The sequence below is a fragment of the Electrophorus electricus genome, chromosome 6 (assembly GCF_041902795.1).
Source record: "Electrophorus electricus isolate QZ-2024a chromosome 6, ASM4190279v1, whole genome shotgun sequence".
NCBI classification, from domain to species: domain Eukaryota; kingdom Metazoa; phylum Chordata; class Actinopteri; order Gymnotiformes; family Gymnotidae; genus Electrophorus; species Electrophorus electricus.
The window spans coordinates 16350001-16364877 of NC_137502.1; the positions used below are offsets into that span (position 1 = coordinate 16350001).

General features: G+C 45.5%; 1 protein-coding gene across 1 annotated transcript in view; it reads left to right on the forward strand.

The window, feature by feature from the left end:
- The window catches only part of dvl3b (dishevelled segment polarity protein 3b), a 22557-nt gene extending 7689 nt beyond the window's left edge, over positions 1–14868 (forward strand). Inside the window, exons 2-15 of the mRNA XM_035525804.2 lie at positions 3377–3446; positions 5599–5723; positions 7155–7303; positions 7492–7627; positions 8158–8251; positions 8431–8500; positions 8690–8829; positions 8972–9048; positions 9159–9226; positions 9641–9790; positions 10168–10299; positions 11147–11314; positions 11490–11705; positions 12860–14868. Of these exons, the coding sequence (XP_035381697.1) occupies positions 3377–3446; positions 5599–5723; positions 7155–7303; positions 7492–7627; positions 8158–8251; positions 8431–8500; positions 8690–8829; positions 8972–9048; positions 9159–9226; positions 9641–9790; positions 10168–10299; positions 11147–11314; positions 11490–11705; positions 12860–13206 (1942 nt within the window). The 3' untranslated portion in view covers positions 13207–14868. The remainder of the gene's footprint in view (positions 1–3376; positions 3447–5598; positions 5724–7154; positions 7304–7491; positions 7628–8157; positions 8252–8430; positions 8501–8689; positions 8830–8971; positions 9049–9158; positions 9227–9640; positions 9791–10167; positions 10300–11146; positions 11315–11489; positions 11706–12859) is intronic.
- The last annotated feature ends 9 nt before the right edge of the window (positions 14869–14877 follow it).

Below are 14877 nucleotides of genomic sequence, written 5' to 3' on the forward strand. Positions count from 1 at the left end.
CAATTTAAATATTCCGAGTTGTAATGATTTACTGCCATCCCTTCATGTGTAATTGTTTAGGGTGACACGACAAAGGTTCCATTACAGGGAAATAGTTCTTTTTTTTTCCTCAGAACTTTTTTTTGCCCATGTACTTTTTTTTCTAAACAGCACAGACATCATCCAGTGAGACTGAGAACCTTCCAGAAGAGAAACAGGACACCAGTAGGGGGAAGTAGAGAGCCCCTGAGGATGACTGGCAGCATGAGGCTGCTGCAGTGGCAGAGAGGAGCTGTGTTTTAACAGGACAGAGGTGAGAGGAGGAAGGTGCAGGGAGCTGCCCTCCCACCACTGGGCTGCTACTGCATCACGCGGGTGCGCCAGAACCATGCAGAACCTGCATAGCCACTACACATCAGAGACACTGAGGTGCACAGGCTGGACTTCAGGAGGATCTGGCAATCATGCATGTGCATTTAGAGCTGAGGAACAATCTGTGGCTTTTGTGTACATATTCTGGAATATCCCGTGGAGATTCTTACATATCCTTCATACACAGACACACACACACACACACACACACACACACACTTGCTCATGCTTAAACTCAGGTACTGCACGTACACTGTACCGCATGTACTGGAAGAAGCTATGTACAAAGCACTGCGCTGTCAAACATGCACAATCATTGATAACAAGAGGTGTGTTATATGGCCTGAAAATGGCCTCTGGTCCGTACATCACGCTCAGCAATAGTAAACAGCAAAAATGTACAGGGGTTGTAAAATACATTGGAGCATTTGCTACTACAGGCTACACCTTCAGTTATTCAGCTGTGGCTCACGGGAATGACCATGGAAGTGTAGAACGGGCGATGAACTCCAACAAATCAGGTAGGACTTTAGGTGTCTCCTTCTCTGCTCTAGTCAGCCAGATCTCCTGTGCTGAAGGTCCCAGAGTGGAGAGTAGGAGTCAGGGAGACTGGGAAAGAGCCAGGGAGATGGTGGGGTCTGACTCCTCCTCGCTGAGGACATTAGTGGTGATCGGGAAACGTTTTAGCTAGGCAAGAAGATAGCAGTCATGGTCTTTCTCCTGAAACTCAGTCTTTGTGTAACCGCATTGAATAGCTAAATAATAGTTTGTCCCAGGAGTTTTCCCTTGGTCTAATATACCTGAACCATTTTATGAAGGCCTGGATAATTATATGATGAATGGATTACATACAGAACCAATGCAAATACACATGAAAAAACAGTGTCCCGCAGGGCTGACCCTGGGAACTGTTGGACCAGCTGTAAACACATTCCACTGAAACGGTGTGGTGTGGTGCTCTGAGCCCAGTAAGCCCCTCCTAGGGCTGAAGTGAGGCGTGTCACTACCCACTGGCCAGTCACAGAACTAGCAGTCGGTGTGCTGAGTGTATCGTTCCTCTTCCAGTGTCCTGGGTGAGTGTACGTTTAAATCCCGCCACACCTACACCCAAGCCTATGCTCAACAGATGGCCGGGTCAAGGTGGAGTGTGAGCTACACAGCTACGCCCTGGAGCACAGGGAGTGAAAAGCTCCGGGGTCTGGCAGTATGTGCATTAACTCTTGCGGGAACTGTTTGCACCTCATTTACACGTGTCCTGAAACGCTGAGTGCTGCCTCGCTGATCTACATCCTTTGCCACCAGGCTCATTCTGATCTGAGATGTACAGCCTGCTAGCCTAAGGCTGTGTCAGAGGCAGAAGTAATAGGTACACACATACACACACATTCTTAGACTTAAGTGGAGCTGTGACAGCTCTGAGTATCATCTGAGATTGCTTTCCTCTGTGCCGCTGGCATACTTTGTGAATCATCTGTGAATCAGGAAAACGCAATCATTGCTGAAGCTTGTCAGTTTATAAACCCCTCCTGACACAGACAGAGAAAGCAGGAGCGAGAGTGTGTGTGTGTGTGTGTGTGTGTGTGTGTGTGTGTGTGTGTGAGAGAGAGAGAGAGGGTAAGCAAAACAATATGTGTCATTGAATCCTTGAATCAATAGAAATAAATGAATATAAGCCCTTCTGTTAACAATGCAGCAATTGGATCTGAAACCAGAAATAGTTTCGAGTAGGAAGCCACAGACGCATTGCAACCCCAAGAGCAGAGGATGGATGATTGATGGCTTGGGCCATTTACGACCTACAACCCACAACACGTATAATATTAACAAGGTGTAGGAGAGGGAGGTGGAGCTGTAGGAGGAGTCAGGACAGAAGAGGTGGTGTTGGGTGTGAGAGAGACTATGATCCGCATTGAGCAGTACCTCTGTAGTACCTCTAACGTCCAATAAAGAATAATGCCAGGTTTATGCTTGTGTGTGTGTGTGTGTGTGTGAATGTGCTTAAGTGTTGCTATGGATACAGGAGATAAAATGCATCTCTCGGTCCCAGCATCTCACTGTTCATCTCTCAGCAGGGGGAAGTGCATGGCAGAGTCATCACTTTCCTCCCTGCACTCCTGAATCTATATACAGGACTGCGGGGACGCCCGGTGTGTCTGAACAGGTGTCTCTTGCTGCACTCTCTGCTCTGACCACTTCATGTTTGGCACACACACACAAGCACAACGTACAGCGCTTCGCTCGCATGATATCGCCTCCATAGTGAAACAGGTTACAAAGAAGAGCCATCACCCACTCATCTGTCCACTGCTGAGCTATAGGGACCTGCCTATCAACAAGTCTCACACAAGCCATACTGTCTGTGTACATGGAGTTGTGTGAGGCAGAGAGAGAGTGTGGGTGTAATTAAAGATAGCTAAGGTTTGATTTATAATGCATGAATGCTTCAGTGATCGTTAAGTACATTTCTGTTATAAATATATCATGCGTCTCTGCGCTCCGAGCCTCACGTCTTTTACAAGCCAGCTGTCTTTCACTCCTCTTCTCCTTGACAATGGTTCCTATGACAACAGGGGTCAGTCAGGGTCAGCACCTTTTCAGGGAGCAGCTGGGAAGACGGGAGGGGCCATGGGGACGGGCGTTGTAAAACCTGTGTCTGTGTGCGTGTGTGAGCGAGCGTGCATGTGCGTGCATTAAACAGACGTGTTAGGATATGACATCAGTGTCACTCCTTCATTTGCCATGGAACCATAGAGTTGAGTAGGCCCATCAAATAAAAGAGTAATTGGGTTAGCTCTCTACATGATCCAAACCAAATTCAAGTGGAAGTCATTTTCAATTTTGTGTTTGGCAAATAAGCTTTTTTCTCCTGTGCAGTATAATGCACTTGTTTTTCTAAGGATAAAAAAGAAAAACATCTTTAAAATATATGCCAAAAATGCTTAATTATGAGCTGATTTTACATATTTAAATGGTCTATGTCTGTTTCTCTCTCGCTCTCGCGCTCTCTCTCTCTCTGACTTCGCAGGGTTGTGAAGGAAGAGATATCAGACGATGATGCCAAATTGCCGTGTTTCAATGGCCGTGTAGTGTCATGGGTGAGTGAGTGCCCTTACAGGATCTGATCAACCCACCTATGCACACACACTTTCTTTCACATACACGTGTTCGCACACACATACCTTCCTAAACCCATGTGGCTTCCTGTTACATCGGAACCCACCAGAGACGAGGGTTATTACACTTGTACTTATTACACGCTCTGTTCCCACTACCCGTTCGACTGTTGGAAACATAAACTTTGTGGGTCTCGTAATACGCAGAGATGGTAACACTACTCGGCTGTGGGGTGGGCCACACGAGCGCTCTGTCAGACTTAGCCCAGATGTGAAGACAGATCTGATGTCGGAGTGTAATCGAGTGCAGGATGGGTGGTGGGGCAATTGCTTCGACATGGTGCCAGTAGGCATGAGCCCCACTCTGGGACGCGTGTCCACTGAGTGTTTATCAATTAGGAAACAGCTGCTCCTCACGGTAGACTTACTGTTAGCTCATAGGACATGTGAGGATGGATGCGCAGAGCAGCTGGGTGTGTGTGTGTGTGTGTTTTCATGGGGCAGCCTAGCTAACTGGCTGTGTAATTGGGATTTGTGTTTTGTTTCTGTTTGACCTTCTGTATTATTGCACATGTGGGAGCAGGAGTGCTGGGCTTTGCATCCATGACATGTTAGAGTGTGTGTGTGTGTGTGTGTGTGTGTAAGTCAGTCAGTCCCTGCAATTTGCACACGTTTGCATGTGTATGTATATTCATGTGCTTGCTGTTTATATGTAGATGTGTATGTGCGAGTGTGGGACTGTTAGGTTCATGCCAATCTCGGAGCGTTCATTGCTCATACCTATGGCCGTACAGTATGCTGTAATGGAGAAAGCACAGTGGAAGCTTTGAAGATGAGCCAGGCCCTCTCGTCTTTCAGTCTCTTGGTTACACACACACTCTCAATAGGCAGACATTGACTCATACTTGCATAGATTTTCTTTTTACATTTTCCACTCTGAACTGCATTTGTATATTATTGTAACGGTAAACCTTTTTACCCTCTTTTCCCTTTTAGCACCGTCAGACAGTAGGCATACAGACAAACAGATGTTGTCCACAAATTCCATATGTTTGTGATTTCTAAACAGGAGTATACACCCACTGTCTCCCTCTCTCTGTCCAAACTCTTGCATGCCCTATTCCAAACACACATGACTTTCTCTTTTTTCGCCAAGACACACACAGGAAGAATGCGTTCATTCAGGCAAGAACACACAGTGCCTGCGTTGCCAGATTCCCCCCCTCCGATACCTTTTCTTAATCCTCATTCCACGTTGAGACAGAAGGTGTGCTCTTTATCACCGCTTACTCTCCGCTGACTTCCCGTGTGCTCCTCCAGAGTGCGAGGCAGAAGAGGCCAGCTCCTGGGGTTGGAGAAATATGCGCGTCCTCCCACTTTGTGTTCATACCGGCCGCTTTCCCATGTGGCTCTGGGCCTGTGGAAGCCTTTAGCAAGGGTGGGGCTTGGCACTGCGTCGCTTCGCAGAGCCCTCTGCCGTGGCGCCTCCGGCCAACGGGACACTGGACGCCCTCTACTGGCTATTCGCCTCTGAATGCCTCGCCCAGGCTGGGGCTCTTGCAATCATAGACACCGCAGATAAACTTTGCTCGCAGCGAAAACAGACTGCGCATGACGGAGAAGGTGCTGGCACGGGTTTGTCAGGCTCCGTGGCACTAGAGTGGAACGGTGGGCTCCCACACATCCCCCACTAATCAGATCGAGGGGAAAAAGGTCCTGAAATGTCTGTCCGTAAGGAGGAGACCGAGGTACAGGGCCAGGCATTGTGCATGGCGTGCGGACGCTTTTGGAGTGGAGATGTGGAGAAGGAGGCCTCTCTCCAGCTTTACCTGCTCCCTTCACTCCAGCCTCTTATGGAGGCCCAAAAATCACCCTCATTGCCACGTTTATTCATTTCCATCCTAAAAACTGTTTGATTTCCCTGCTTCTCTGTGTGTGTGTGTGTGTGTGTGTGTGTGTGTGTGTTTAGAGAAAAAATTTAAACCTTTTGCACAATGTATTCATAGGGCTTTGCATTAGATGATTGTGCTGAATATTATTAATATAACTATTATTTTCTTTGTCTTTCCTTTGTTAAAGTTGCTGTCTGTCTCTCTCTGCCTGTGTCTCTTGCGATCTCTCTCTCTCTCTCCAGCTGGTGTCGGCGGATGGCTCCCATGGTTCAGATGGAGGTTCAGCATGTGCAGACAGCCAGGCAGAACCACCTCCCCCACTGGAGAGGACAGGGGGCATCGGAGACTCCCGACCACCCTCCTTTCAGTGAGTAACCCTGCAGCTGCCCCCGTCTGCAAGTGTGTGTGTGTGTGTGTGTGTGTGTTCATGCCTGTGTGTTTGTGCGTGCGTGTGTGTGTGGCAAACTCATCATTAACACATATATAGCTCCAGACCTGTCATCCAGGTCTGAATCTGGCAAACAGTAAGGAACGTGCAAGTTCATTACGTAAATTAACAGTCGACCTGACTGAGACTAACAACAGTAAAACCAGTGGGAGAGGCAGAGACACCAGACCTCACACAGACTCGTTAGCCATCCATCTCCCAGGCACAGATGTCCTCCAGTTAAACTAATCAGACTCGTCTCCTCCTCCTGACTGACAGAGTAGGGAGGAGTCTGGGCCTGTAATGGAAGCGGCCTGGTCACTGGGTGCGTCCTATGCTGCGAAATGCGGATCTCTGCCCCTTAAACACAAGAGGCCGTGGCTTGTAAATCTAATCAAAGCCTTCAGTTCATCTGACATGCTCGTGCTTGTCAATACGGATCAATGTCCTTCTACAAAACAAAAACCTTGCTTTCCTTAAGTGTTTGTTCTGATGTGCGATCCACGTGCAATTTTGCGTGTGTCTATATGTGTGATGAGGGAAAGTATGTTGTTTAGATGGCTATGATCAAGTTCTTAAAAATGTTTATTTATAATATCTCAGTGTATTTCTGGGGCCACTTTGAAATTTCATTTTCTCTTTTCTTTTTTTTAAAGCTTTTATTATCTTAATACCTCTGATAGTGCAAACAGAAAATAGAAAGTGAGCGTACACACTCCTTCTTGAATGTGATGTATTTGGTGCAGATTTGCTCTAACACTCGCAACAGTCACACTGCTGCCGGGATTTCTCATTGTAATGTTAGCATCAGAATTCCCAAAGGTTCATTTTTTACCCATAGGTCTGAATGTTTGTTGGCCAGTCGTTTTATCTTTGCGTGAACATATGTGCATGTATGGTTGTTTGTCCTGCTGGCGTTTCCTGCATGTGTGTGTGTTTCCTGCTCTGTCTCTGTGGCTGCCGGCCACCCTGTGTGCGTGGCTTAATTATTAAATCAGTGGAAATGTGACTGGGAGTAGCTTGGAAAAATACAGCAATTTATGAGCACCCTCTGCTGGTGGCAGGGCCGGCAATATACAGTTAGAACGGGAACATTTACGTATACACACACACACACACACACACACATACACACTCACACACACACACACACACTAGCTCATATGTTGCTCCCAGCTTTCTCTGGCTTGGCTGACATTAAAACATCCTGATGATTCTATAACAGCACTTGACATTTTGACAGCAGGGGTCCTTATAAAAGGCTGCCTGTGCATGAGCCAGTATGTGTGCGTGTGTGTTTGTGTGTGTGTGTGTCTGTGTGCGTGTGTGTCCTCTTGTCCTTCTCCTCTCTTTCTCTCTGTCCCTCTGCAGTGCCAATGCAGCAGGCAGCCAGGACAACCTGGACAATGACACGGATCCAGAGGTGGGGCCCTCCACGCGGAGAGACAGGGAGAGAGAGAAGGAGAGGGAGAGAGAACGAGAGAGAGAGAGACCACGCAGGAAAGACACACACGACCATGGTGAGGTTTGCCCGCCTGCTTGTCCAGACTTCCTGATTTGGTTTCATGTCTGACCCACCTGCACAGATTCTTAGACAGTTTAGCATGTTACACGATCAGAAGACTCTTCCACACTCCCACCTCTGAGATTCTATTGTCTTTGCTTCACCTGATTCTGGGGTGATTTTGTGTTTGTGTGTGTGGCGTAGGTGGCAGGTTGAATGGGCACTCTCGGCCCGAGCACAAGCCTGAGATGCCGGGCTATGAGAGCTCCTCCACCCTGATGAGCAGTGAGCTGGAGACCACCAGCTTCTTCAGCTCTGAGGAGGAGGACCCCGCCAGCCGGTGAGTGCTCACGGTTTCCTCTTCAGCCTTGGTTTAAAAATGCTTTAAAGCCAGTTACTCATATTTCCGCTTTTTAAGCAGTTTCACTGACCACAGGCCTGAGGCGGAAAAGAAGGTGTTTCGTGTAAAGGCCCACACACGTAGCCTGACAGAATACATGTCGCTGAGCAGAACACACATAGCCTAGTAGAGCACTGTCTTGAATCTTTGAGGCTTTCAGTTCTGTTTTGTTCAGTGGGTTTCTTCTGGCATGAACACAAAAGCTTACATACATATCTCCTCTCTCCACATCCAGCCCTTATACATCACTTAAAGCTCTCAAAACATAAGCTCTGGAAAAGCCAGCACAAAGAAGGTCTATCCATTTGTCTGAGCACCATAAACCCTCATTAAGGACTGGCTGAAAAGCATCACAGGACTTTTAATGGGACCAATCAGAACTGAATGTAGTCCAGGTTGTGTACAAATCCACTTGCATACTCCGGGCAGTGTGTGACATGCATTACCTGCTGGGTGTGATGTCACTGCAGCTTCAGCAGTTCCACGGAGCAGAGCACGTCGTCGCGGCTCATGAGGCGACACCGGCGCCGCCGACGGAAACCCAAAGCGGCGCGGATGGAGAGGGTGAGCGTCCGCTGTTGGCACATGCAGGAAGCAGCTATTAGTGTTGGACAGGTCACTTTAATGTGTTGTTCCTTTCATTTCTCTCCCCTTCCCCTCCCGTGTTCATTCTCTTCCTCTCTCTCTCGTTTTTTCTCTCTGTCTCTGTCCGTTTCTGCCCTTCATTCTGTCTGCCTCTGCAGTCATCCTCGTTCAGCAGCGTAACTGACTCCACCATGTCTCTGAACATCATCACCGTCACGTTAAACATGGGTGAGTACACGCGCGTCGGCGTCCACGCATGGCCGCCTTCGACACGCGATCACGCTTCCGCCTCCTCGTGTCAGAGCCGCACGCCTGCCCCCCTCCGTAAGCTCTGCCCCCACTCTGTTAATGTCTGTCAATCTGTCATCCCTCCCCTGCTCTTCCTTTCCGGGGACGCCCTGCCCACTGGTCCTGTAGAGAAGTATAACTTTCTGGGCATCAGTATCGTGGGCCAGAGTAACGAGAGGGGGGATGGCGGCATCTACATCGGCTCCATCATGAAGGGTGGAGCCGTGGCAGCTGACGGACGAATCGAACCAGGCGACATGTTGCTGCAGGTCCGTGTGTCTGCTGTTGTGTGCGTGCGCATATGTAGTGTTATGTGTGCCTATGTGTACAAGTGCATACACTACCAGTCAAAAGGTTGAATACATATGCAATAAACGGGGCCAACACGAATGCACATTTGCTGTGTTTCAGGTAAATGACATCAACTTTGAGAACATGAGCAACGACGATGCCGTAAGGGTGCTGAGAGAAATAGTGCACAAACCAGGGTAAGATACATTTCTGAAGAGTGTAATGACTCCTCCCCGAGTCTCTGGATTCCTGGATTGTGGTTCTTTTGACTGCAAGCCTACTAAGGGGCTGGATGTTTTGTTTACAGCCCCATCACACTGACAGTGGCCAAGTGCTGGGACCCAAATCCACGCAGCTGCTTCACCCTGCCCCGGAGTGAGTGTTCACGCGTGTGTGTTGGCCCTAGGCTTACATGAGCACAGGCTCATGCTCGGGTGAAATGCCTGTGCCCCCTCATGTCTGCTGTATACTCTGGTGTCTTCAAGTGTCTTTTGGGTCTTACCTCTATGTGTTTCAGATTTACCACAATAGAAGTGGGCATTTGTCATTGTAGTGGCAGAGGTTTTTAATGCTCCATATGTATATGACTAACTCTCTCTCTCTCTCTCTCTCTCTCTCTCTCTCTCTCTCTCTCTCTGTCTCATATATATAGATATATATATATACACATACATACACATACAGTTTTAAACCAACATTTAGCTGTTTGTTGTGGTGTCATGCTACATCATTATTTTATTGCTTAAGAAAACGATGCCCCCCCCCCCCCATTTCCCTGTTTTTGTTCAGGTGAGCCAATTCGTCCAATAGATCCTGCTGCCTGGGTATCTCACACTGCAGCTATGACGGGGGCGTACCCAGTGTACGGTATGAGCCCTTCCATGAGCACCATCACCTCCACCAGCTCCTCCATCACCAGCTCCATTCCAGAGACCGAACGTAAGTGTTTTCCCCACTCCACCCCACCACACCTGCTTCCTGTCTGTCTGCTGAAGCTGCCATCAGCTGTCATTGGGTGCTTAATGATGCCCTTAACAACCAATGGGGTTCATGTCCTCTATTGTTATTATTATTATCATAAGACAACAAAATGAAACACTGAAAACTAGTACTACAGAGACCGTTGCACATGAACAGATCTTTTTGCAAGATCAGAAAATAAATTTTTTGGTTGGATTCCCTGAACAGTGTTACGATTCGCACTGCATACCTGAACCTGTTGATAAGGGCCGAATCACCTTGGAGCTTGGGTGGGTTCCCAGCATGGGCTTGTGCATGTGTTGCTTTGTTCGCTCTCAGTACCATTAACTTTGCAGGGTTCGAGGAGTTCCATCTGTCCATTCACAGCGACATGGCAACCATCGCCAAAGCAATGGCTTCACCAGATTCGGGACTGGAGGTGCGAGACAGAATGTGGCTGAAGATCACCATCCCAAATGCGTTCATAGGTAATGCCACAATATGGTCCAGCTGAGACCTTACCGATCGTTGTCTGGCACTGACACTAAACAAAACACATCACAGAGCATGCGACTATGACTCTGTGGCTTTCTTAAGTAACTGTGTTTTTAATTATGTCATTATCCTTTCTTATGGAAAGAATATGGTGATAAGTGTACTGCAGGCATGGGATGATATAAAAATATTCTGTTATGATATTAGTCACCAACATTTTGATATTATCACAGTACTGTCCTTTCAGCACATTGTAAAACAAAAACACTCATTGATGTGAAGTACTTATAGTACTTGAACTATTACAGTGAAAACAGCACCTCCTTGTGGTGAATTATTGTTAAATGTGAGTGAGTTACAAGCCAGGACCATGTGGTGCTTTGCATCTTTAAATTTGTTTCAAATTTTAAAAAAGTAACAATACACCAATACTTTAATGAACGTAAACACACAAAACAACATCATATTGTTATCACTGTCCAGTGGTCAGAGCACCCGTTTACCTCCCATCAGCCCTGGGTTTGAGCCCCGGGTAGGGGGGCTGCCTTCAGCCTTTGTTCAGCCTCCCTCCTTCATTGTTGTCAGACTATCAAGATACCAAGCACACATTGTGCCTATGTTTTCCTGGCAAATGCTTTGCAGGGAAACTGTAGGAGAAGGCACTTTACTTTCACTATGACTTAAAAAATGATAATCATTTTTGATTATCGAAATTATTCAAACTTACAATGGTATGATTGTGTATATGGTATAAAACCTACTATTTCAACAACAACTTTCAAAACTTGCAACTCTCCCATTCTTTGTGTACTGTATGTAGTTGAATGTCTCTGTGTCCAGGTTCAGACGTGGTGGATTGGCTATATCACCATGTGGAAGGTTTTACTGACCGACGAGAAGCACGCAAGTATGCCAGCAACTTGCTAAAGGCTGGCTACATCCGTCACACAGTCAACAAAATCACCTTTTCAGAGCAGTGTTACTATATCTTTGGAGACCTCTGTGGCAGTGAGTTTCCATTTCTTTGTGACTTTGACTAACCTCTTTGTGAATCTTTTTATCTATTTGTGATATTTACCTAGTTTTCCACTATTTTCATTGTAATTGTTAAGTTTTTTACTTGGCAGTTAACTTCATTCCGCCGTTGATTCTCTTGCCACCCCACCCATCATCTTTTCCTCAGATATGGCTAATCTCACCTTGCATGACCACGATGGTTCTAGCGGGGCATCTGACCAGGACACTTTGGCACCCCTGCCTCACCCTGGGGCTGCCCCGTGGCCCCTCGCTTTCCCCTACCAGTACCCCGTCCCTCACCCATACAACCCCCACCCAATGCATGAGCCTGGCTACAGCTACACAGCTGGGGGAGGCAGTGCAGGCAGCCCACACAGTGAAGGTGAGACAGGCCAGCCTTGTTCTAGACAGCAACTTAATTCAACAGATTAAACTTGCTTGATCAACTGAGTCAAATGTGGTATGGTTATGGTTAAGATGAAATTTGACTGATTTCTAAAAAGCAATGACATTTTAATAACATTGTTTGGAATAAAATACTTATATACAATCCAAATATCAGACAAGACACCTAAAACTAATAGATTAAATTTACAGTTTATAATAATAAATATGATACATAAGACTAAATATTACAACCTGTGAATGCCTATGGGCATGCCACCAGATATTACATACATATTCTAAATTTCTGATACAAGTTGATACAACCTTGTTTATCATCAATAATTATTACAATATGATACCCTTTCAGCGTACACCTCATTAATTTGCTCTCCCCTAAAATGTGTAAAAAAAAAAAAACTTTAGTTTTTTAAATATTAGTGGAGAAGACTACAAAGCTGTATAATGACTGAGTTCTTAAAAGTTGTTATTATCTGTGACTTTAAAGACATATCTGTTATTGCTGACATTGGCCTCTTTTCTACTGTAGGGCCAAAAAGTTACTAAGGCTGTATTGGGCCACTCTGCACCATTCCAGTTACTGTTTCTTTTTCCACAAATGTTGTGCTGGAAATTAGGGCCAGGATGTATTTGTGGTGGCAACAGGTTCTCGTTATGTTAGTAAACAACTCCGGTCACTGCATGTATCTATCAAGATGGATAATTTGAGTTTTTTGGACTCTTAGTGTTTCCTTGTATGTGTGCAAAATAACATTGGACCTATTTAAATTCCTCAAGTTGCCAATAAGAGAGAAGCTTACTTCTGTTTGTCATTAAGAAGTCAAATCCAAATGATTCTGTGGCTCTGAATAACCATGTTGGAAAACCTGCAGAAGATGGTTTATAAGCAGTCTGTGCTGTAGCAAGTTTGTGTGGAAATGCGACTGGAGTGGTTACTGTCCATACTCACAAATACTCAGCACAGTATAAAAGAGGCTAGAGATAGCATAATTAGTGATATTTTCCAAATATATGCCCCCTTTTCAGAGGGAATTGTAAGTGTGCATGCTTTGAGTCCTGTTTGCTCACATTATTATTTTAAATTTCTTTCTATGTTCTGTTCCTTTCCCTGATACTTTTCCTTACTCACAGGGAGTCGCAGCAGTGGATCAAACCGCAGTGGCAATAAGGCTGGTGCGTTAGAGACAAAGTCAGGTGGCAGTGGTAGTGAATCAGAGAAAAGAGAAAAGGCGCCAAGTGAGCGCTCAGCAGCGCCTCCTAGTGAGCACAGTGTCCGCAGCACCCACAGCACCCATTCACATGGCCAAAGCCTGGCATATGGACCGCCTGGCTTGCCGTCCCAGTCGCCTGTAGCAGCTGCTCCAGGCTCCCCACCAGGCAGAGATCTGGCCTCTGTGCCCCCCGAACTCACAGCCTCACGCCAGTCCTTTCGTATGGCCATGGGGAATCCCAGTGAGTTCTTTGTGGATGTCATGTGATGTGCTTCATTTAACCCACAGGGCTAAGTCTCACACTCAAGAGGAAGCAGAGGAATAAGTGGAGATATGTCCAGAAAGAGTAACAGTGTCCTTTTCAAGTGACGCCGAGGGGTGTGCTGATAATGTGTCTTTCCCTCGCATGGTCCCTTCTGTGTCCTGTGGTTTGCACTTTCTTCAGTGAAGAAACTGGAATAGATGGCGCTCTTGTCCCTGATGTCCGATAGAGGCTTGTGGTCTCCACCAGTTAGAAGGGGTTCAGATGGGAGTAGAACAGGGTTTCCTTGCTCCCACCCTGGGCTCTCGCTGCCCTGTGCAATCTTAAGCATTCTCTGCCCCAGCAAACCTAAGCACATCAGCTAATTATCAAGTCCTTCATGAGCTTCTTGGTAAAACTTGAAATTATAAGTCAGTGGGTCTCCAGGACGGCAACTATGAACCCCTGAAGAAGAAGAGTGGGTTCAGAACTTGGTGAAAGCTTGTTTGGTGTCTTTTTTATGTACTTTCCTGCATTTCTGACTTTTTCTTCTCAGCAGTTTCTTAACCTCAATCAAAAGGCCTTTTTATCAATCACTTCTGAAAGTGGAGGAGTAGCAACCAAGGAGAAGGAGGACAGTAAGGATCATCTAGAAGGAAGATTGAGGTTGTACCTCTCCCTGTAACTTGTCTTTTGCTTTGAAAGTATAAAGTCATTCATAATGATTAAAATGAAAAGAAATGCTATCATATGAAACTATAGACAACTGTTTTATATTTGTCTTTTTGTTTTACTTTCTCTGTCAGTAATCATATGGAGAGTGAGAGAGTTTTTAAAAAGCCTACAGGTTGACTTCACCAAATTCCTAGTGATTGTTTTGGTTAGAGGGTTGCTGGATGAAAGACTGTCCATTCAAGACCATAATAAATAAAGCTTTCAGTTAACATGAAAAGCATAATTCCTATCTGGTGCTAAACACCATCACTTTTAGATGTAAAACCTAAAAGATCTTTCTGCAGTATGAGTTATTGGGTGTGCTCTAACTCAGCCAAACATTACTGTGAGGTTTAATTTAACAAAGAAGGGGTCATAGTTAATACAGATATATGTGACAATTGACTGAATGAAGCACACCTATAATCTCTCTCTCACTCTTCCCAGAGCAATCTGCCACTTAAAATATTTCTCATTTTTTATCAATAACATTAACATTCTATTTTTTTTACAGTCTGTTTGTTTCTATTTCTGTACACTCATTTTTTTTCAAAATACATTTATTGCAAGCTTTTGATGATTAGAAACTGATACTGTATAGTATCAGTTGGTTCAGTAATCGCTGTACACTGTTTTATGACAAAACAAATTGTTTTTTATTTATAAACATAGTTTTATTGGCTAACCATTGCCTGCTTTGATTTCTTGCACATGTCATCTGTCGTTTCAACAATTAAATTTCAAGTATGGCTGGAATAGAAAAAAAACTTATTACCCCTAACCATTACGACCACCTAACAGAACCACATTTACATCTGTCACACTTTGTTAAAGGCAAACGCTTTTTGTTGTACCATCTTGAGGTTTCTGTTATCTGATAATGTTTTGGTCACATGGTATTATCTACTCAGCGCTAACTGCTTTTAAACACTTTGTACTATGACCTCAAAGGAATTAAATATTTTTTGTCTATATTTTTAAGT